We start from the raw sequence: 23,185 nt of genomic DNA, 5'->3' as shown, positions 1-23,185 counted from the left end.
CATTTGAGATACTAAGAATTAGCCACCTTTTATTTCACAAACTATTCGCATGGAATCCTCTGAAACACACAATAGATGCTGATATCCAGGATAACCACTAACAAAGAGTATCTCATCTAAAGGCCTGAATTTCCCTTGATCATTTGCCTTCTGCACTTGAAAGGCAGGTTGACCCAGTAAATGTTTGAGCATATAATTAAAATCATAGTTAAACATAAAATCAACTCCTATATACTTCAAACTAAAACAACAAGAAACAAGAAAGAAAAGTAATAAATAAATACAATATTGAGGCTGGGTTCAAACATTAGACAAGGATGCTTCCAATTGAATTTAAATGAGGATGCCCAAAAAGGATAAGGAACAATGAAATAGAGCAAACAGTTGGTTTGGTATGATTTAAGGGGCTGAGCTTGTTATCATAAAACAGGTCCACACTCTATTCATAAAAGATTCATAAGTACAGCAGCTGAGGTGGAAGCTAGAAAGGGTCAATGTGGATTTCCATCTGCCCTTTTAATGAGACCACTTTCAGCCAAGTTTTAAAATGTCAATGTTGGTGGAAATATAAGCCATTGAATTATAGTTAACATATCAGAAATGTTAGAAACTTTGTATGAAAATATTGTAAAAACTATAGACATGGTGGAAACATTGTGAAATATGCAAAATATAGAATGCTATTTCATGTAAAAGATAAAAGATGCATATACAGACCCTTTTAAATTATTTGCATTAGGTGAGTTTGCATTAGGTGAGTTTACAATTAAATTATATTTTTGGCATTAGGTGAGTTTTAAAATGCATATACAGCTCTGATATTTTTTGCATTAGGTGAGTTTATAATTAAATTGAACTTTGATGGTTGCAGATTCAAAGTTCTAGTATTTTTGGTATTGGGTGTTTTAGAAACCATGGAGAAAATTAAATTTTGTTGTTTTCTAGACCAATTGGTGTTGGGAACTCTACCAAAGCTAAGTTATTGGCAATCTTGCAAGGTATGATACTAGCTAAATCTCTACAGCTTGGAGAGCTAGTGATGGAAGGTTCTTATACTATTGTGGGTTAGTTAAAAAGGAATAAGAGAAAGGATGGAATGGAGGTTGTTTGGGCTCCACCAATTGAAGGCTTTGTTAAACTGAACTTTGATGGGAGCAGTCATGGTAATCCAGGCCCTTTCTGGAATAGGAGGGGTTTGGAGGGATGGAGAAGGTAAATTTATAGCACTTTTTTCTGGCCCTATGGGTATGGGTGACTCCCTCAAAGCGGAACTGCTAGCAGCAATCCAAGGAGCGCAGATAGCTGGTGAGCTAAACTTGACAAATGTGGTGATTGAAGGGGATTCAAAAGTAGTGATAGAATGGCTAAATAATCCAGAGTCTATAATTTGGTGCTACCGGCCTGAAAGGAAAAAAATTTATATGGTTTATCAGCAATATGAATTTGAGGGTACAATGGGTGAGGAGATCAGCAAATGAGATGGCAGATGCTTTGGCTAAGCAAGGGGTGGAGAGGTCTATTTTGTTCAGGGCACATTTGTAATGTGATTTCTTGTTATGCATGAGAGGCAGCAGCTCGTGCCTCTAAGGGATGCTTGTAAATATATGATATAAAGCTTATTAATAAAATTCAGTTATTTATCAAAAAAAGGAATAATGTGAGGTCTTTGAAGTACAGATACATAATGATAGAGATTGAACAGCTGGTTACTTCCTACAAGAGGGAACCCATCCCAAAAATTTGCTTGTTGTCTCTAGTGGGGTTGATTGGGGTTTTTATAAGGGGACTTAGGGATGTGCAATGCTCTTTTGTGGTTGATTTAGGGCCCGTTTGGTGCGTCTTTCCGCACGGTCTTTCGGCTGTTTACTAGCTGGGTAGACCGATTTTCGGTCTATTCCCATTTGGTTCGCAGAAGATCTAGCTGCCAAAAGCTGAAGCGCCAAAAAGACGCGAGAAGCCCATTTTGGGCTGATTTTGGGAAGCTCCAAATGAAGCTTTTCATGTTTTCGAGTCTTATTCTCGTGCGGAAAGTCACAGAAAGACTTACGGGAAGACGTCTATCTGCCAAACTAGCTTCGGGCTGCTCAGATCTTCATGCAAAAGCTCAATGCGTCTTCTGACTGTCGGAGCTACCAGAAGATCTTCCCAAAAAGACTTGCCAAACGAGCCCTTATTGTCCAAGTTGAGGGTGTTTTCTTGATCTTTCTTGTGGAGATAGTCGTATCTGGAGTTCTGGACATCTATTCCCTCTGGTCTTTTTTTTTTTGTGTGTGCCCTCCTTTTTTAGTGCTCTTATTCGGTCTACTACCTTGGGTGCTTCCTTTCTAGTGAAAGAAAGTGTGGAGTAGACTAATACCTCTTAAGGTTAAGGCATTTTGTTGGGAAGTAATTTTAGGGAAGATCAACACTTGTGACATGCTCCAGAAGAGGATTCCAAACAAGTGTCTCTCTCCCAGCATCTGTATCCTATGTAAAGTTATCGCCTAGCAACGAGTCTCTTGTCCTTTTGTGAAATGCACTTTGGTGTGGTTGTGCCCTCTTTTTGGTTGCAAATGAGATCCCCCTCAATACGTGATTAGTTTATTTAACCCCATCTTCCTTAGCCTAAAAAGAGAGGAAGGATCATGTGGAGAGTTACGAGAGCAGCTATACCTTGGACTATATGGGAGGAGAGGAATGACAGAATCATCAAAGAGGTCAGCAAAACCATGGAGATAATCATATAAAGTATTACAATAAAAGTGGTAGTGTTGTACATTGGATAAAAACAATAGAGATCTTCAAGAACTACAAAATGGATGACATTGTAAGAGCTTGGGGAGTAATAGCAGCTTCTTCACCAATCAGCAGCCAAGTCCATAAAGAATGGAAACCTCCTACTACTGACAACAGGGTGAGGCTGAACCTTAATGGGATCTCTCTAAGAAACCCAGAACTGTCTAGAATTGAAGGGGTATTATGGATGGAAATGGATCACTTTTGGCTTGTCCCTTAGGGATCGAGGATTCCATAAAAGTAGAAATTATGGCTTTATAGCATGGATTTGAGGCTAGTTAAACGATTAAATCTCAGAAGAGTGGAGGTATAAGGGGATTCAAACTTCAAAGCTAGTAATATGTTGGTTGCAAAGCAAAAAACAAGGAGTGTGGACACATAGACAAGCATTAAGGAATATTAGAATTTAGAAGCATAGCCAAAGAAGTCGAAGACACCTTTTCTTGGGTTAAAAGGTGTGCAAATGGCTAGGCAAAATTCTTTGCCAAGCATGGGGCATCAAGGAATCATTTGTTTTGGGTTGTATCGTAATATGGATCTGCTGACCACAACACATTGCTGGCCACGTTCATCCAGCTGCACATTGGGAACATCTCTTGTACTTTATATTGCCAATATTCCTGATGGGCAGCTGGGTGAACATGGCCAGCAATGCGTTATGGTCAACAGATCCAGACTTGATAAGGTCTGCAAATGGCTACAAACCATGGATGCTTCCAAGCACAGTTCACAATTTTGATACCAATGGACATTTTTCCATGCAAAGATGGGAAATTTCAGGGATATTTTGCTAATTTTACTAAGATATTTGAAAATTCTAAAAATATGAAATTACTCAATAAACCTTCACAAAATTGTTAAAAGAAGTATAATTGCACATTTAAGGTTCAAAAAACCATAGCAAACAACTATATAGATCAATAAGAAAATATTAAGAGACTTTTTTTATAAGAAACAATAAATTTTATAGAATAAGAGGAACCCAACTGCTCAAAGAAAGAAAAAGCAGCAGCCAATACAAGAAAACAACCAAGCTTTCAACAAAAAAGAAAGAAGACTACTCCATCCAAGAGCCAGAAAACAACAAAGGAGCCCAAGCACGAAGAAGTTAGAGATAACAACCAGCCCCGGGCAGCCCCATTCCAACTTATTTTTATCCACCCCTTACCTAGCTAGAGAGTCAGCTAGATCATTAGCACATCTAAGCACCCAATTGAATGGGATGCTCAACAAGGAAGCCAAGGAATGTATCTCACCAAATGCCTGAACTTCCAATAGTATTCTGCCCTGCCTTCTCATCCAAAAAAAAATAATGGTTTGACAGTCACCTTCTACTTCAACATTCTCATGTCTTTCAAGCATAACAATTCCAGCCCTTGGATTAGAGCTGTCAACTCACCCCCCCCCCCACCCCTCTTTGATAAATAGCTTTTAACTCAGCCCTTAGGGAGTTTCCAAAACCAATAGGACCAAATAGCTCAGAACCACCCTTCGGGTAAAACCCTTGATTACACTACCAATACCTGAAGCTCCTGGGTTACTGAGGCTACATCCATCCATCCAAACTTGGTTTAACAGAGCCAATTGCTGGAGTGGACCATCTGACCACCCTGCCTTGTTTCTTTCCTGGAAATCAGCAATGACTTGCCAAAGAATTTTTTTGTCATCTTGTCTTTTAGCCATCTTCTCTTCATCGCGTATGTCATTTACTTGCCAATTTGACTTTAGTCTTTTTTGCTACTATATATTTTAATTAGATAAAGAATTATCTTCCATAGTTGTGTGCCTTTTTCTTTTTCTTTTGAATTACAATGGCTTTGTAAGTAAACCATATCAAAATAGTAAGCCAATGATCTAATCACCAAATCCCCACTTGTTTTTATCTTTAAAAAACTATGATGGTTCTAATAAAATATCAGAAAGTTTCTAATAACATTCCAAAGTTGTAACTTGTAAACCTTAAAAGTATAGTCTATCAATGAAATCCGAAAAATTGTCAACATACCGACAAAATATCAATGATATCAGAGGGAAAGATTCTTGGAAAATCTGTATTTCTACCTAGAAAAATGGGGAGATTTCAGGAAAATTTCACCAAATCTCGCCAATATTGTGATTTGTGAACCATGGTTCCAAGGTCTGTTAATAGCATGATAGATGCATTAGCAAAACAAGGTATCAACAAACTTCAGCTGTTCTAGGTTTGTCAGAAGAAAAAGTAAAGTGTAATTTGCATTGCTGTGAAAAGTGAATCACATGTAGGTGGAGAGTTGTGGGGAAAGGGAGAAGAGGATAGCAAGGGCTAGGCCTAATGTTAGGGTGCTCGGCACATCTCCACTGTATATATCATACTTCTTATAAAATTAATATAATTCACTGTTTTTGAATGGACTAAAAGACTTTTTATTGTTAATTTCCTAATTCTTTTTCTTAGCACCAGTCCGGCCTTTTTGATGTTCTGTTTCAAGCTTGAAACAGCCTCAACCAGAAACCAGACTCCCACCTCTGGCTACATCAATGTGGCAAGACACTTCATCTTATTCCAGGCTCAACACAACAGAATAATCTTGCCTTATATAAAAAAAATTGTAAAAATCATTACATATGAGCATCATACCTTCATTCGAGCTTCCTCAAAAATAGGCAACAAAATAAAAATAGGATCAATTGGAGTAGCTGTATACAGGCGCCCATCTGTACATAGACAATAAGCAAAGGATGGTTGTTAAAAACACACAAAAGATAAGAAAAGGGGGTATTGCATTGGGAAAATCTCATTTTTTATAAACCAGGGTTGTTCCTAGTGATACGACAAAAGATACCCATGTTTATGATTATACATCAATCTTTTAAAACAGGCTCTTCAACTAATAACTAGGGCATGCCCTCTTTATCGAAATTGGGGTGCACCTGCATCATACCTTAGAAAATTTAATGAAAAATCCATACCTTCACAAACATAATCACCTATGAACCAAGACCCGTACGATTGCTTGAACCAGTGAAACTCTTGAATAGATCCATTAATAAAGAAATAAGATGTTGTATCTCCTGACAATTAGTGAAAAACAAATCATATAGTTACTGCCAAACATTTAGGGATTTCAAGTTTTCACATATTGAAAAAAAAAATGGGAAGGGTTTAATGTTCAGATTCATTTTAAATGTGTAACTGTTAGTCGTTCAATAAGACAAATATTGACATAGAACAATTGAATTTGGTAATAGGTAACCAACTAAAACCCATGCATGCTGTTGATAATTAACTTTGACCATACAAGAATAATGCTTGACAGTTTGCTAAAAGCTTCCAAAAGTATAAAAAAAAAAACAATCAAATTCTAGCTACAACATTTCCTCCACAACTTTAACGTGTTAGATGCATGAAATTTAAGTAAACAAAAGCTTATCAAATCACCTGACTTCGGATGGCGGAGAGACAAGAAACATCCTTCCCCATTTCTAGCTGAAATTGTAGAGTCAGGTTCTGCAAGATGTTTGAATTTTGAGATAATACATCATTAAAATGAAATCCAAATCCATAAATATAGCTATGCAAAATGAACACTGCAATAATCCAAAATAGTTAATATGTACATCATCATCATCATCGTCTAAGCCTTGTCCCAAAATAAAAATAAAAAATAAAAAACTAGGTCTAGTTGTACTCAAAGTGAAAAACGGCTTTTTTTTCACTGAATCATTTAATGCTGTTCTGTAAGCTATTTACTTTTAGTTTTCAGCCATGCAATACAAAAGATGGTGTTCTATACAAGGTTTCATCCTTAAACAACAAATAATAATAATAATAATAATAATAATAATAATAATATGATGACGATGACGATGATGATTGTATGCAAGTCGCACGTGGATGTGGATGTAAATCTCAGCCATCACCGTTGATCTTTGACTGACTGAGCATGTTTGAATAATGATAAAAAATGGGCATGTCTTTCTAGACCCTCTTAGTTTGGATGTGAGATTCCCTCATCCAAAAGGTTACTTCACTTGTGCTTCCTTTTTTAAGGCCCTTTGCTCTTCCCCGGGACAGTTGGTTTTTCCGACCAAGATATGGTCTAGACCTGTTCCACCTAAAATTATTATCTTTTGCTAGGAGGTGTTTAATAGAAAGATTAATACCTTGGACTACTTGCAGAAGAAAGGCCTTTCATGTGTTTGTCCCCTAACTAGGGTGTACTTTGCAAGGCTAGTAGTGAGGATTGCTCCCACTTACTTGTATCTTGTTCCTTTTCTAGTGCTATTTGAGTTGGATTTTTTCTTTGTTTGGGTGCAGGTGGAATCTGACCACAGACTTAAGTCAGTTGTTTGATCCTTCTTTTTTTTGTGTGGCCTACAAAAAAAGGAAAAACGATGTGGAGATGTATTAGAGCAGCCGCCTTGTGGGCAACCTAGGAAGAAAGGAATGAAAGGGTATTCAAGGAAAAGGAAAGAAGCATTCAGACTGTTGAGGATTGTCTCTCAACTAGGGCCATTCATTGGTTAAGAACTATGGACTTCTTTCATACATTTTCCTTTGAAGATATTTGGAGAAACTGAATAGCGGTGGCTAATAGCTATACGAGGAAGGGCAGGGAATCTGCAGTGTGGATGTCTCTGCCTGAAGGTTGGGCAAAGCTGAATTTTGATGGTAGCAGCCAAGGAAACCCAGGCCCATCAGGGATAGGAGGGGTGCTGAGAGATAAGGAAAGCAACATCTTAGCCTTGTTTTTAGGCCCCATGGGAACATGAGACTCCAATAGAGTTGAGATTTTAGCAGCTGTACAAGGTATTCAGATTGCAGAACAATTAGGAGTTCAGCATTTGGTAGTTGAAGGAGGCTCCAAAATTGTTGTGGGATGGCTGACAGATCCAGCTTCAGCTATGTGGCAACACAGAGACTTATTGAGGAAAGTCAATTGGCTAACAAGAAACATGACTGTTACCTCTCTTAGGGTGGGAAGATCAGCAAATACCTTAGCGGATGGGTTAGCTAAGCAAGGGGCTTCAAGGGAACATTTATATTGGGCTGCTCTATAATTTTATTTCTGTTTATTCCTGTTTTTAACTTGATGTAATACTCTGTTAGAAGAGGTAACAGCTCGTGCCTCTTCATGGGTTTCCTGTATTGCCTTAATTTTCTGGATTAATAAATTATCTTCACTCATCAAAAAATAAGGGCATTTTAGCATGAGTTTTCCTGTGGCTTGTGGACCAAGGAACTTGTCACATGGTATTGCTTATATGGACTTTGGACTAAGAAACTTGCCATGTAGACATTATTATATAATAATTGCAAGAAAAAATACCATAAAAATAGGGGAGATACACAATCCAAAATGTGAGAGATGCATTGAATCACCCATGATGTCATGTTTGCATCAACAAAAACTTTCCTAGATGAGAACACTAAAATTCATAGTTTTCTAAAAAAATCCCTCTATTTCTGTTCCTGAAACCATAGGGTTTGTGATTCCATGGCCACAAACCCATGTCAAAGAAAGGCAAACTGTGGTTTCATTTTCTAAAACTGGACAGAACACAAAAGCAACCATCAACCAGGCAGCCGCTTCATAGAACTAGTAAACCATCATTCATTGTTTTACGATTAAAGTCCTTATTTGAATCTCCCTATATACCTATGAGTTTGTATTAGTTTTGAAGCAGTTGGAAGTTGTTTGGATTAGTTTTCAAGTTTAAATTGCAGTATGTAAAAGGAGGGGCGAGCCATTATGCTTAATCTATAAATAAAGATTAAAATTAGAATTCTAGAGTTGATTTAATGAAATAAAAGTTTTTTATTGACGGTGAAATAAAAGTTATTTTGAAGCTACTTGTGTATAAAAGTACAAAATCTCTCTCTCTCTTCTGGAGGTCAGAGGTGCAATCTTTTTTTTCTCTCCCTTCTAGTTGTGTAACCTTTCTTGCTTCTCTATCTTCTCTATTGCAGATCTGAATCTCTTTCTCTCATTACTAAGAATCTTAATTTCCCTCTTCTTCCAACCACATTCATTCTGGTGGGACTTTTCTCATTCTGGTTCTACATCACGTTGGTATGTGCGCATGTGTGCTCCTATGAAGTTACCAAAGTTCCACAGGTGCCAACACAAGTTATTGAGTGTTGAAACAGTTGGTGTCAGACGCTTCTATTAGCCATTTTGGTCACTTTGAAACCAGCAAAGCAAATCACCATTCAAGGGGTCATTTCAAAATGCCAGGGTACTAATTAGTAAATACCAGATAAAATCCCAAATTGCATTTTGGGTAGGATTCTTTGAATCACTCAAACTATTACAGCGCCTGAAAATACACTCTACATATGTAACGTAGGTAGAGATTGACGAAGTGATTAAGTCCTAGCCAATGAATTTCAGTAAGACATGAAGGGTGACAAGTTACCAGGTGCAATGACAATGCGAGTTTCTGCAACGTTATCCCACCAAGCCATATCTTTTCTGCAAAACAAACGACGAAAAGAAAGAAGACTTTCAGTGAATAGCAACTGAAATATCAACAGTTGTTTGAAAATAAGCACGATGGTCAAGTCCATGTCAAACAAGATTCCCAAATTTGACTACTAATTATCAGAACTGCACATGGAGAAGGAGAGGTAAAGAGATAGGATACTTAAGGAAGACAAAATGAATACTCTAAAATACCTGAGTTTAACAGATTTTGTCTTTATAAAATATTTCGTGTATAAGAAGGGATGTTGTTAAGAAGCCGCCAGAGATTGAGCTTTCGCGTTTCCACTTCACAGAGAAAAAATTCCTCTTATAAATTATAACTTATAACAGATAAGGAGAAGAAGGGTGAAGAGCGGGAGAAATTGTCTTTCGATGTTTGGTACCACCTTTTTTGAGATTGAGGCAATTCGAGCAATCAAGCTCAGTTTGGTAGTTTAGGGTAAATTGCATGTTAGTGCTCTATACATTGCGATAGTTTCACTTTAGTATCCGAACTTCAAAATGTATCATTATATTATCTCGGGAAATATCCATTTTAGTACCTTAAATTTTGGGGGTAGTGTAAAGTTAGTACCCCATCAAATCAAACAATCACAATCACTGCAGTATCCAAACTTTCAAAAAGTGTCAAGTTAGTCCCTACCGTTAACCGATCATCAGTTATCTGATCATGTGACGACATATACAACTTAAATTTTTGAAAATGTCAAAACTATCCTCCAAAATAAGATACTGTTCATTGTCTTCTACCTTGAGACTGAACCGGTTGAGGTGTAAAACCACTGCCGTAAATAATAAAAATTAAATGTCACTATCCTTGAAAAAATAACAGATGGAATTAGTCCAAAGTTAATGGAAAGAAAAATCAGAGAAAAAGCACAATGAGTTTAAATGACGATATAATCGACAAACAATATACCTGAAGCAGCTTCCAAGGTGAATTAGGCCGGCAGATGGGGTCAGCAACCTGAACAGAAGATATAGTCTCTGATGAAAGGGAATTTGGCCCGACCTCGTAATCAAGAGACACGTGGACGTAACTCGGCATATATGACAAACTCAACATGATCAGATCAGCACGTGGACATGACTCAACACGGGTGACAGCTCAGCGTAAATCAGCTCGGTACGAAGCGAGCTCAGAAACACTAATACCCCGAACTAAAGTCACTTCGGGCTAAGATTGTCCCAGTACCAGATCACGACCAGGATAACGGGACCAAGTTCATCACAGGTCAAGCTCGAGTAGGTGACTTACCCCGGGCTCGAAGGCACTTCAGCATTCATGACAAGGGTAGACTTGAGCACGAGCTCGAGAAGCGCGTCACCAATTAACTCGCTATCAGGCAGCTCGCCTACCATTCGGGTCTCCGCTTAGCAACCTCGAGGAACACACCTCCGTACTTTGTGTCCCATCAGGACTGCACTTGTAACGGTAATATTAGCTCACCAACTCCCCGTTCTGACGGGAAGCGACAGTGTTACCGTTTGGCGGCGTTTTCATCCACCTAACGCGCCGCATCAGGTCCCATCACTGCAGGGATCCAGTGACCATTCCACCTACCCACCTGGGCTACAGTATATAGAGACACCCCCCCCCGGGTGAGGATACGTTCTATTATCTATTTGATTATGTGTAATCTTTGCTCTCTAGCTCTCTCACTATTATTATCTTCAAGCTCTCTACTATCACTATGTTCTAACTTAGCCATCGAAGTATCCTCGCCAGGTGAGCCACCCCGAGATCTCTGACTCTTCTCTTTCAGGAACCTAGTTCTCGTCATTGCTAGCAACCACATCAGCATCCAGCAGGGAGCAGCCGGATTACGCCACATCAATTGGCACCGTTTGTGGGAGTATTTGTTACTAAAAACCTTTTCATCTCCATTCCAAAAACCTAAAAACTCAAAGTCAAACCCATGGCTTCTTCCAGCAACGCCGGACAGCACACAGAGGCAAATACCCCCGGAGGCAACCCCAGTTCCCAACTGCTTGTATAGGCCAGTTCACCATACCGATCCCCACGGGTGGGATCCCAACACCTGTTGTGCCCCAACCAACTCAACCTATGAACACCCCACTTCCCCTCGTAGTGGGTGCGACCTCCGTTGAACCATCTATAGTTCCCCCCAGAGGACAAAACCAACTGGTATACTGTGTGCGGGCTATCCAAGCCCAAATGCAACAGGTTCAACAATTCCAGCATTACCAAAAACAAGTTCTGCACCACATGTACCAGCAACAGTTCCCGCCACTGTAGCAGAACCAGCAACCAACCCCGCCTCAGTGTCCAATCACCCCAAGCAAGCCTCGCCACCAAAGCAGCCATCCTGGCCAGGGAGAGACCTCCCAGGTCTCATCTTGCGGCAGGAGTGAAAGACAAGTCCCTCGCCGCGAACTTGAACCGAAGTATGTACTCCTGTTTCACCTCGCTTGGTCCGTGTAGAACAGCACTGGCTCCGCTTCCTTGTTGATTGGATGAGCCATCTACGTGGAGGATCCAGGGCTCCTCGTCCCAAATTGGCCTCACTCTGACCGAGGTCGGTGCCGTGCTGGTTGAAGGGGTACGGGACCTCGCATATATCCGGACCGCAGCCTACCAGCAAAGAGTAGCTCGGTATTATAACGCCAAAGTCAGGAAGAGACATTTCCGTGTAGGGGACCTGGTCCTCCGAAAAATTATGGTACCCAAGCTCGATGTAGGTAAGCTCGGACAAAACTGGGAGGGTCCCTACCGAGTGAAACAAATATTCAGGGAAGGTACGTACGAGCTCGAAACCCTAGAAGGAGAGCGGGTACCTCAGGCGTGGAACATCAGCAATCTAAGGCGATACTACCTCTGATTACGAACTGGAAAGGCACCAGCCCCAGAAACAAGTAAGCAAGCTTTAACTCTCAGATTGTGTTTTCTAGCTCGCAGTCTACTATGAGAGTACTAACTTAGCCATCGAAGTGACATCACTGGGTTGGCCACCCCGGGTCCTCTGACATCTAGTTCCTTACAGGTCTCCAAGGAGCGAACTACGGGTCCCTCCCAAAGCCTAAGGGCCATAAGAAGACCCAGTTGCCACTTCGGCATGGAAAAAGTTCAAGAGCGGACTACAGGTCCCTCCCAAAGCCTAAGAGCCATAAGAAGACCCAGTCACTTCGACATGGGAGAAGTTCGAGAGCAGACTACGGGTCCCTCCCAAAGCCTAAGGGCCATAAGAAGACTTAGTTGCCACGTCGGCATGGGAGAAATTCAGGAGTGGAGTATGGGTCCCTCCCAAAGCCCAAGGGCCATAAGAAGACCCAGTTGCCACTTCGGCATGGGAGAAGCTCAGGAGCGGACTACGGGTCCCTCCCAAAGCCTAACGGCCAAAAATGTCGAACTAGCAAGGACCTAGGCACTGCATAAGACCCGGTTACCTCACTGGCACAAGCAAGCTCCTAATACCTAAGGTAATGACAGCTCGGGTATAAAAACCCTACGATGTCTATTCCACCCCAGTTACCCTTACTCGCTATCGTGCTCGGTAACCCAACAGTTCGAGGTAACCTACGCCGTCCGAAGTATCACCATCGATCATCCTTGTTCGTTGCAAGCTCAGTAGCTCGATAGTTCGATAACCTATACATTAAAAAATTGCCTAGCTCGGAACTCACTCACACTTTGGACCACTTGGCACTCAAGATTACTCAGAAAAATGTATATATTTCATTGGCCAAAAGGGGCAAGTACAAGAATTTTACTAAAATTCGAGCTCAACGGCCCGGGAGAGTACATCCACAGTCCAAAAAGAAAGAAAAAGAGAACAAGCCATCATGCAGAAGGGTCTGCCACTTCAACTTCGGTGTCACTTTCCTCCCCGAGGGAGTCGGGCTCCTCCTCCTCTGCCACCTTAGCCACCTCAGGGTCCAAGCCTCTCATCGTAATCCCGCCAAGGTCGAGATCAGGGAACTCCTACCGAACCAGATGTCGGGACAGCTTGAACCCAGAGCGATAGGAGCTCGAGCTGTATTCGACCTACAAGGCCTCGAACTCCGGGGACTCCTTGAAGCTTTCAATAGCCTTCTTCCTTTCATCTGCAACAGTGGCCTCAAAGACTTCGGCCCGCTCTCTAATCGTGGCCTCGAGGTTCGTGGCCTCCCGCTGGAGCCTCTCTTTCTTCACAATCAACAAGGAGATTTGCTCCTCCTGATTCATGATCAGCTCCTTTTGAGCCTCGGCCCCCTTCTTGGCTCTAAGAACCTCACCCCGAGTCAGGTCCAGCTCGCGGTGGAGCTTTTGCGACTTCGCCCTGGCATCAATAGCTTCCTTTGTGCGGAACGTAGCTTGACAGGCCAGCACGTGACCAACCGTATTAGCCTACCAAAAGAAGACTAAGGTCAACAAAAAAGGAGAGAAAAAAGGAAAGAAAAGAAAAGTACTTACCACCATACAATGATTGGCAACTAGTCCCAAGAGAGTGCCCGGAGACATCTCAGCCCACTTCGAGACTTCATCTTGGAAGATGGCACCCTGACTCTTGCACATGGCCAGAACGTGGTCCATAATGCTCTCCTTCACCTGCGGAAGGTAACCCTTCGAAGTAGCCTCCACCCCCACAGGCGTGGACGAGCTCTCAGCTCCCTCATGCTGAGCCTCCCCCGAAACCTCCTCGGGAGAAGCAGGTCGGACCTCTTCCGAGAGAGGCTCAGCGAAGGCAGGCTCAGTGGAGGCGGGTTCCACGATCAAAACCTCGGGAGAAGAACTGGCCTCCTGGCGCAGCCTCTTTGCCCTCTTCTTCTTCTGAGAGCTCCTCAGAAGACTTTCTACATTAACTGGCATACTGCAAAAAATAAGAAGCAAGATTAGCCATGAACTAATCAAAAAAAAAAAAAAAGAGAGAGCAAAAACCCAAGGCAACCTACCAGGACTCAAGCCGGCCTGCACGAGCTTGTCTTCGACAAGATAGTCCGAGCAAAAGAAGTTGAGCTCCGCCCAAGACATGAGCGTTTCCCTTGTTCTCAGGCCCAGTCTAACACCAAAAACCTGAATTGCCGGCCTCCAATGGGTTGGGAAAGGCCATCCCTCGAGGTTACGGACCACGAAGTAATCCCGCTTCCAGGCTGGGATCTTATTGGGGAGTTTGTGCAATAACATATAGCCCGAACGGAGAGACAAGTAATAGGTTCTCCTGTGCTCGGGAAGAACACAGGAAGAGTTTCTCTTGATTGACAAAATGGTAGAAAAGGTGTCAAGGTCGAGAGGAAGACAGTACTCATTAAAGAGTGAAATGGTCCCTACTACATTACGGACAGAGTTCGGGTGTAACTGGTCTACGGTAATGTCAAAGGACTTCAGGACCTCCACAATCAAAGGGTGCAAAGGAAGACGAAGACCAGCCACGAGCTACTCTTCAAAAATCACGATCTCATTGTGATTGTGTTCCCAAGGGAAGTTGCTTGAGGGGAGACTGTAAGAAAAACTCCCTCGGGAGGTTGTACTGGCGAACTAAAGCCGGAAGTCGGTCCAAAGTCATTGTCGAAGGGCCAAAGTGGTCCGGCACCCGACCTTGGTGAGAAGTGGATGCCAAACTACCCGAGGTCTCTCGCGCCTCCCTAGGTGCCTGAACCTCAGAAGGGTCGCGGGCAGCCTTTGAGCCCGGGGTAGCCTCGTTCTGGCTACCAACTTGGGCCGAGGAGCCCTCCTCAGCCTCATTAAGAAGGCTATCGAAACTAAAGGAAGACATGGAATTAAATGGAACTGAATGAAACCAAAAGAAAAACCGAACTAGGAGAGGATGGCGAACTAGAGAACCCGAGCTAAAGAAGCCAAGCGTGACCTCAGATCGAAGACTAGTAAGCTTGTGGGGAAGAAAATGAGTCTCGGGTCCTATTTATAGCCACTGTACTGAAGAAGCAACGGTCAAGATCAAAACAATCTGACGGCTCCTAAGAAAACCAGTTGCACGACCCTCGAGATCGAAATCAGTTTTGCACGCCTTTTGGCGTCCACGGAGTTCATAGATTGTGTGACGTCCGCGCATAAACCGCACTAGGTCAAGTCATGAACTCCCCACACTAAGTCAAGACCCTAGCTCGGGGAGTGGAGGGCAATTGATGAAGGGGAATTTGGCCCGACCTCGTAATCAAGAGACACGTGGACGTGACTCGGCATATATGACAAACTCGACATGATCAAATCGGCACGTGGACATGACTCAACACGGGTGACAGCTCAGCGTAAATCAGCTCGCTACGAAGCGAGCTCGGATACACTAACACCCCGAACTAAAGTCACTTCGGGCTAAGATCATCCTAGTACCAGATCACAACCAGGATAACGGGACCAAGTTCATCACAGGTCAAGCCCGGGTAGGTGACTTACCCCGGGCTCGAAGGCACTTCAGCATTCATGACAAGGGTAGACTTGAGCATGAGCTCGAGAAGCTCATTACCAATTAACTCGCTATCAGGCAGCTCGCCTACCGTTCGGGTCTCCACTTGGCAACCTTGAGGAACACACCTCCGTACTTTGTGTCCCATTAGGATTGCACTTGTAACGGTAATATTAGCTCACCAACTCCCTGTTCTGACGAGAAGCGACAGTGTTACCGTTTGGCGGTGTTTCATCCACCTAACGCGCCGCATCAGGTCCCATCACTGCAGGGATCCAGTGATCGTTCCACCTACCCACCTGGGCTACAGTATATAGAGACACCCCCCCAGGGGCGAGGGTACGTTCTATTATCTATTTGATTGTGTGTAATCTTTGCTCTCTAGCTCTCTCACTATTATTATCTTCAAGCTCTCTACTATCACTGTGTTCTAACTTAGCCATCAGAGTATCCTCGTCGGGTGAGCCACCCCGGGATCTCTGACTCTTCTCTTTCAGGAACCTAGTTCTCATCGTTGCTGGCAGCCACATCAACACCCAGCAGAGAGCAATCGGGTTACGCCACATCAGTCTCCATGTCCCATGAACCAGCTTATCTGTGAAGAATCTTCGGTCTCAAATGCCATCTTGAACCTCATTCCTGGACACCACCGGATCCACATTGTTGCCTTTACAGTTGAGGCCTTCACATAGAACTTTGGATTGCTTGCTCTTGGAAAAACCCCACACCAAAGTTTGAATTCCCACCATTGACATTTCTCATTAGTTTGTTTTCATCTTCCCTTAAGAAGATAGAAAAAAAACCCCATATGGCAAGACACAGTTTCCAGCAACTGGAGGGGATTCTGGTCTACTGCCAACACCTCTTTTTGCCCTTCGGATTCCGACACAGAGCTCACCATTCTCTGCTCTCAGGAACACGATTGAATCCCCTGCAATGAGCTTCTTCTGATTCACAAAGGTACTCTATCCTGTTGTCAGGAGGTGGCAACGTGGTGTACCCCTGTAAATATGTCGGAATTTCCAAACCTCGCCATGAACATCCTTAGCAAGAACAGTTTGCATAGGAGGATCTGCAGAATAGTCGAGGTGGGGGAAGATTGTCTCAGCACAGTACTGAGAGACAGAGACACCACCACCATTGTTGGCATCAGATTGTGTTAGGGTCTTTGCAAAAGAGGCAGGTTTCTCTGCAACGACAAATCTGTTACTTCCAAGAACCCCATCGTCATCATAGTCAGGTTCATCATTCCAAAGGGGTAGGTACCAACCTTATCTTTGCATAAACCTCATCTGTCTCAAGGTCCGCCAAGCGCAAAAAAGGCAATGGTTTTACACCTCAATCAGTTCAGTTTCAAGGTAGAAGACAATGAACAATGTCTTCTTTTGAAGGGTAGTTTTTTTTTTCAAAAAAAAAGTTATACATGTCATCATGTGATCAGATAATTAACGGTCGGTTAATGTTAGGGACCAACTTGACACTTTTCAAAAGTTTGGGTACTGCAATGGCATTTGAAAGTCCAGGTACTAACTTGACACTACACCCAAAGTTTAGGGTACTAAAGTGGAATTTTCTCTATTATCTCAATCCTTAAAAACTAGGGAGAATGACGGTTCAGCCCAGGGTCAGAATTTTTAGGCCCAAAGTACATTTGGTGTGGGTGCCAGATCAGAATTGATGCCAATTCACGGGCGGGCATTGGTGTATAGAACGGGGATTTTTGACATTTTGAGTGTTTATAGATCTGCGGTGGAATTCAGAAATCTGCATTAAGCCTGTCCATACTTTTCCATAAAAACTACCAGTTTAGTCCAAATGACACAAATACCCTTGTTTTTTAATAGTCAAGAGAATCATAATTTTGACATGGCCATGTTTAAATCCATTTTTTTCCTTAATTGGGCACCACTATTCACTTTATGTTTTAACCTTTCTGTCGAGGAATTAGTGCTTTCTCATGAAAAAGTTACATAGAAAAACATTACCGGAGAAGAGGGATTTAGATTGTTGTCATTGTAGTCCCTTTTTTTCCAGTTATTCAATCTATAACAAATGGGTATAGATAGTCATTGTTGTGGGTACGGGTGGCAATAGAGTGGCTTGGGTTTGGGTTAAGCTTCAACCCAATCCATTAACACCCATTAAGAACTTATTAAAATAAAATTAAATGGGCTAGGTTCAACTCAAACCCACCTTAACTCAATCCAACACACCCAACCTATTAATCTTAAGGGTTTTAACCGTTCAGTCCACCCCTAGAAATCATAGCTCCACCCTAGGGGTGGAATGAATCCTGACCATGGACTGATGCCAAATCCACGGGCAGGATGCGGTTTATAGGGGGACTACTAGTAGACTAGGAGGTGGCTGTAATTTCATATTTCTGAGGGGGAGTACAGTCTACTTATCCCTTAATCTTTTAATTCATTAAGACATACGTAAATTGCAGAAAAAACATACAAAATGCAAAAAATAACAAAAATCATGGAAATAACATAGGAGATGAAGAAAATAACAAATTTTACAAAAATAAAAAATAAAAACAGCATAAATTACAAAAAAAAATACAATATAAATTACACAATAATAACAAAAAACATAGAAATGAAAAACAAAAATTACATAAAAAATAAAAAATAAAAACATAGAAATTACAAAAAAAAATCACAAAAAATGCAGAAAACATATATTACAGTGAGATATAAAAAGATGAGAATCGATTGTTCTCTCTATATAAATGTAGAATAATATAAGATTGTTTTGAGGTTTATCTTGACTCCTAATGATATATTAATATTTCAAACACGTTCCGGTGAGACCCTACAATAGTTTATTTCCAGAAGATGGAAACAGTTCAAAATCAGGGCAAAGCTCAGTTGCAGCATTCTAAAGTTGCACACACCACCAACCTGGATGAGTTGAAACTTAAGAAGGATAGGGTTGACCGTTGGTCATTGTGCCTCTATGCCAAAATACTGGGTGAGGCTGAACCAATCTCAACTGTGATTGAGAAAGCTAAGGAATGGGGGGTGGCAAGTAAGACTGATATTCAGTTGAGGGTAAATATCTGGTCTTGGTCCCTTGGAAGCCTAGCTTTAATCCATTTAGAGCCAATTTTGAAACAGCTGATCTCTGGATTAGCTCAAGTCTACCGATTGAATGCTGGTCCAGAGATGACCTTGAAATAATCTTAAGAGATGTTGGTGAAGTTCTGAAATTGGATGACGACACTATTAAAATGTACAGAACCTTGCATCCTAGAGTGTGTGAGAGTGGATAACACTAGGCCTTTCATCATGGAAATTCCTCTCACAAATGAAGAGACTCAGGACAAGATTAAAGTTTTTTTAAAAAGTATTTTTTATTTATGCATCAATTGCAGGTGGCATCGATATAAGTATCATGACTATCCAAAAGCAAGGAAGGAGCAACCAGCTGATGGTTGGGTTATACTAGGCAACAAAAAGAAAGAGTTAGTTCAAAAAAATAAATTTGGTCTGAGACCTGGGATCTCTAAAGTCACTTGTAGACACCCCATTTTTGCACCCTTTGTCTTTTTGCAGCACTTTGAGCTTTAAGCATGCTTCAACTGACCTCTCAGCCAATTTGGGGGTATTTTTGAAATTTTACAAAAGTTTGGACTTCAAGGATCCAAGACCATAGGTACGTAGAGCCCAAAAATATGAATCCGATGACACCAAGATCACCCAAATCTGACATCATTTACCCCTTCATCTTAAGACCCAAAGCCGAAATCGATTTCATTCGTCCGCTCAGAGTCATTTTGATCCAGAACCTCATTTGAGATCAAATCAAAAATCCGAGATCATAGGTATGTAGAGCCCAAAATCCAACGACACCAAGACCACCCGAGTCTGACATTGTTTACCCATTCATCCTAAGACTCGAAGCCAGAACCGATTTCGATCGTCCAATCGGGGTCATTTTGATCTTGAACCTCATCTTACATCAAATCAGACATCCAAAACCATAGGTACATAGATCCCAAAAATCCAAAACCAATGATACCAAGATCACCCAAATCCGGCATCATTTACCCCTTCATCTTAAGACTCGAAGCTGGAGCCAATTCTGATCGTCTGATTGGAGTCATTTTGATCCTGGACCTCATTTCATGTTGAATCAGAAATCCAACACCATAGGTACATAGATCCCAAAAATCCAAGTCTGCCAACACCAAGATCACCCAAATCCGACACCATTTACCCCTTCATCTCAAGACCCAAAACTGGAACGATCGGGATCATTTTTTATCCTGAACCCTATGCCACATGAAATCTGAAATCCAACCTTATTCATAGGTGGATAGATCTCAAAATTCCAAGTCCAAAGTTACCAAGATCATCCAATTCCGACACCATTAGCCCCTCCATCTTGAGACTCGAAGCTAGATTCGATTTAGGCCCTCTGTTTGGAATCTCTTCACAACAACTTCGAACCTAGGGCATCCAACGACCATATCCTTCCTCTCAACTTCTAGAACCGTTTTAAAATCCAAAATTTGACTAGTTAGGAGCCTCCAATCAATCAAGCCAATCACCAAAACTGGGAATGTCCAATTTAGGTAAATTGGTGAAATCTTCCACTTATTGTCTTGATTGATTGAGAGGATCTCTCTCAAAGCTGTCTTGACAGTCCCTTCCCTCAATCAATCTCTCTCCAAAAACCCTTTAAACCTCAACAATTGATATTCCTAGGCTCCCTATCTCAGCCCTCCATTCCCTTCTAAAACCCTTCTCAAAAATCTATAAATACCCCCCTTCCTCACATTTTAGACACACAATCCAACTTAGGGAGAGAACTCTACCCCCATTAGCTTAGAGAATACCCCCCTCCCTTCACGTCCCAAGCAGCCCCAAGCTTCCCTAACTCACGTCCTAGACTCACTCCCCACCATCTCCAACGTCCCTAGAGTTTCTCCCATATCATCTAGAAGCCAAAGAACACCCCCAGGTCATGGATACATCCAAGAGAAGAAGCATGTAGCGTTCTTGAAGCAACAATAGTGCAGTAGAAAAGAATCAGTCATCCAGCCGTGTTCGTTTGTCATTTGGGCCACATAACTCATATTTTCAGCCTTTCACGATGATCGAGGATTCAAGATTAAGAAGCTTCTAAACTTCACATAAGGAGGAACAAGCTGATTTTAGCTGAAGTCTTCTCCAAGGTATGACACTTGTTAATTTATCTAGTTTCTTGTTAATTTAATTAGCTGAAGTGTTTTAATCATGACACAAATTCTTCCCATCCAAATTTCACATGTCCCTTTTTTTTTCTAATCAACGTTAGGCCTTCTCAACCGAGTTCCTTTTTTCTTTCTTGCATTGCATGCTTTAGAATATAGGTAATTTGATCATCATCATCCACTTTAGTTTGTCCATGCTAATTAAAGACTTGGCTTTATTAGTCGGCATTCATTTAGATTGATAATTTGTCAAGCTTTTCTTTTATCTTTATCCTTGCACCATTAAAAGAGTAAACACATAGTCCATCACTTAGGATTTTGTTAGTTTTCATAGAGAATAATTAGTTTTTAATTCATGTATTCTCCACCCACTTGTTTCAATAATATCAATAATAGGTTATGACTTGAATGTTTTAGCTAGATATTTGATCATTCTCTCTTCATTTTATATTGTCACTTCTTTAGTTTTTTTTTAATTGTTTGAATATTGTTTGTTTGTTACTATGAACGTTGGGAAAATACCCCGGCAGTGATGGGTCTCCCAGGACTGGATTTTGAAAATAAATTTGAAATTAATGGTGACTCCATACCATTCGACCCGGACAAGGCAGACAAATGTGGGTAAGATGAGAGAGAGAGAGAGAGACGGAAGGGGTTAGCACCCCTATCTCTGGTCAATGTGAACACCATAATCCCTACTCGCATGGAAACTGGATTGAAGACTCGGATACTCTAGTAGCTCGAAAGAGTGCTCCCTTCTGCATTCCCAGACCAATCCCTTTTGGACGCAAGGGCCTGAGCAAAAGGATGAGAAATTGCTTCCTCACCCCTTTTCTATCAGAACCCCCACCTCGGGACTCAGCTGAATGGTCTGAGAAGAGAGGAAGCGTGAACCTCTTGAACTCCAGAGAACCCACAAGCCTCAAACTGGGAAAAACAAACCCAAGAAGCAAGAACAAAAACTGCAAATAAAAACAGAGGGATAAACTAACAAATAAAAAAAAAAAACAAAAGAGCGCATAATTAGAACTACAGTTGAAAAACTAAATACAGATATAAGGTAATCGAACTATACCTCTTGTGACGTGAAATGAGAAACGTTGATGCAAGAGAATGTGGAAATCTTGGCTTCTCGATGAACTCTTTTTCAGCAGCGGAATCTCTGCTTTGGGTTCTGCTGGAAGCAACTTTTCTCTTCAGGTTTGGCGTGGGCTGAGGCAGAACCTTCGACTGTTCCTTTTTTTTTCAAGCTCTCTTTAACAATCTTCCCTCCTCTCTCTAGACCTTCGACCAACCCTCTCTATTTTCTTCTCTCCCTCCTAGCTCTCTTTCTCCCTCACCGATCTTCGTTTGGTATCGCCTCTCTCTAAACTCTCCATTCCGCAGCCTTCAGGCTTCCCAAAAAGAAAACGGCGAGAGTGAGACCCCCTTCCCCACTTCTCTCTTCCTAGCTCTCTTTCTCTCTCACGGACCCTCTCTATTTTCTTCTTTCAGAGTTTTCTCTCAGTTCTCCATTCGGCAGTCCCAAAGGAAAATGAAGAGAGAGTGAAAGCCCCCCTTCCCCAGCTGCTTCTTTTTTTAGACCTCTCTATTTGGGAATAGCGCCCGGAAGGAAGGGGGGTTTTGAACAAAAACTGAGAAAAATGGGTGTTACAATAGGTAATGTAGGGTTTGGGGGTATCGACTTGGTATTTTTTGGAAACATGAGGTAATCTGGGAATCAGGTTAGGAGGAATTCGGGTAACTTGAACAAGGGTATTTTGGTAATTCTAGTGCTTTTTGAAGGAGGGGCATTTTTTGGAATTAGGCCAGGGTAATTTGGGTATTGGTCAAATGGGTAATTCGGGTAATTTTAGTCAAGGGTATTTTAGTGATTTTGGTAGGAGGGGTATTTTGGTGATTTTGGTTGAGGGCAATTTGGGTATTGGTCAAGGGGGATTTTGGTGATTTTAAGAGGAGGGGTATTTTGGTAATTTTAGTCAAAGGGTAAATTAGGTAATTTTGGTTAAGGGTATTTTGGGAATTTATGGAAAATTAAAAAGGAGGGGTATTTTAGTAATTTTGGAAGGAGGGTATTAAGTCAAAGGGTATTATGGGGATTGGTCAAAGAGGTTTTTGTAAGTTCTAGGTCGATTGGATCAGTTGGACCTGGATGGGGCATATGTATAAAAGGTTTGATACGATTAATCTGGAGCCTTGGAATAGAATCTAGGTGTGATCAAGAGGCAAATAGGGTCTGTTTGGGTTGAGATTTTATAGGTGGGTGTTTTGGGAGGTACTAGGTTTGATGGTTGTGTTTGACCTAATGGTTGAGGTGTAGGTGGAGGTTGATCGGGACCATCAGATAGGTATCGGGTAAGTTTAGCGGTGGATCT

The 23,185-nt window shown here is 41.6% G+C and overlaps 1 protein-coding gene across 5 annotated transcripts in view; it reads right to left on the bottom strand.

Moving 5' to 3' along the window:
* LOC148846566 (ribonuclease H2 subunit B) overlaps positions 1 to 22,377 on the bottom strand; it is a 45,085-nt gene extending 22,708 nt beyond the window's left edge. Inside the window, exons 1-8 of one of the 5 annotated variants that reach the window (XM_088953478.1) lie at positions 21,886 to 22,315; positions 10,162 to 10,209; positions 9,993 to 10,024; positions 9,175 to 9,230; positions 6,194 to 6,262; positions 5,725 to 5,826; positions 5,393 to 5,469; positions 27 to 150 (exon numbers count right to left, since the gene is read on the bottom strand). In XM_088953478.1, the coding sequence (XP_088809604.1) occupies positions 27 to 150; positions 5,393 to 5,469; positions 5,725 to 5,826; positions 6,194 to 6,262; positions 9,175 to 9,223 (421 nt within the window). In that variant the 5' untranslated portion in view covers positions 9,224 to 9,230; positions 9,993 to 10,024; positions 10,162 to 10,209; positions 21,886 to 22,315. Of the gene's footprint in view, positions 1 to 26; positions 151 to 5,392; positions 5,470 to 5,724; positions 5,827 to 6,193; positions 6,263 to 9,174; positions 9,231 to 9,992; positions 10,059 to 10,161; positions 10,210 to 12,916; positions 13,591 to 13,656; positions 14,054 to 14,135; positions 14,267 to 21,885 lie in introns of those variants that run through there. The other 4 variants (XM_088953482.1, XM_088953477.1, XM_088953480.1 and 1 more) reach the window with 4 other exon arrangements.
* Positions 22,378 to 23,185: the final 808 nt, after the last annotated feature.

Source organism: Nelumbo lutea, chromosome 7 (genome assembly GCF_056320005.1).
Source record: "Nelumbo lutea isolate HS-2025 chromosome 7, American lotus-T2T, whole genome shotgun sequence".
NCBI classification, from domain to species: Eukaryota; Viridiplantae; Streptophyta; class Magnoliopsida; order Proteales; family Nelumbonaceae; genus Nelumbo; species Nelumbo lutea.
This window is presented reverse-complemented; position numbering and strand designations above follow the sequence as displayed.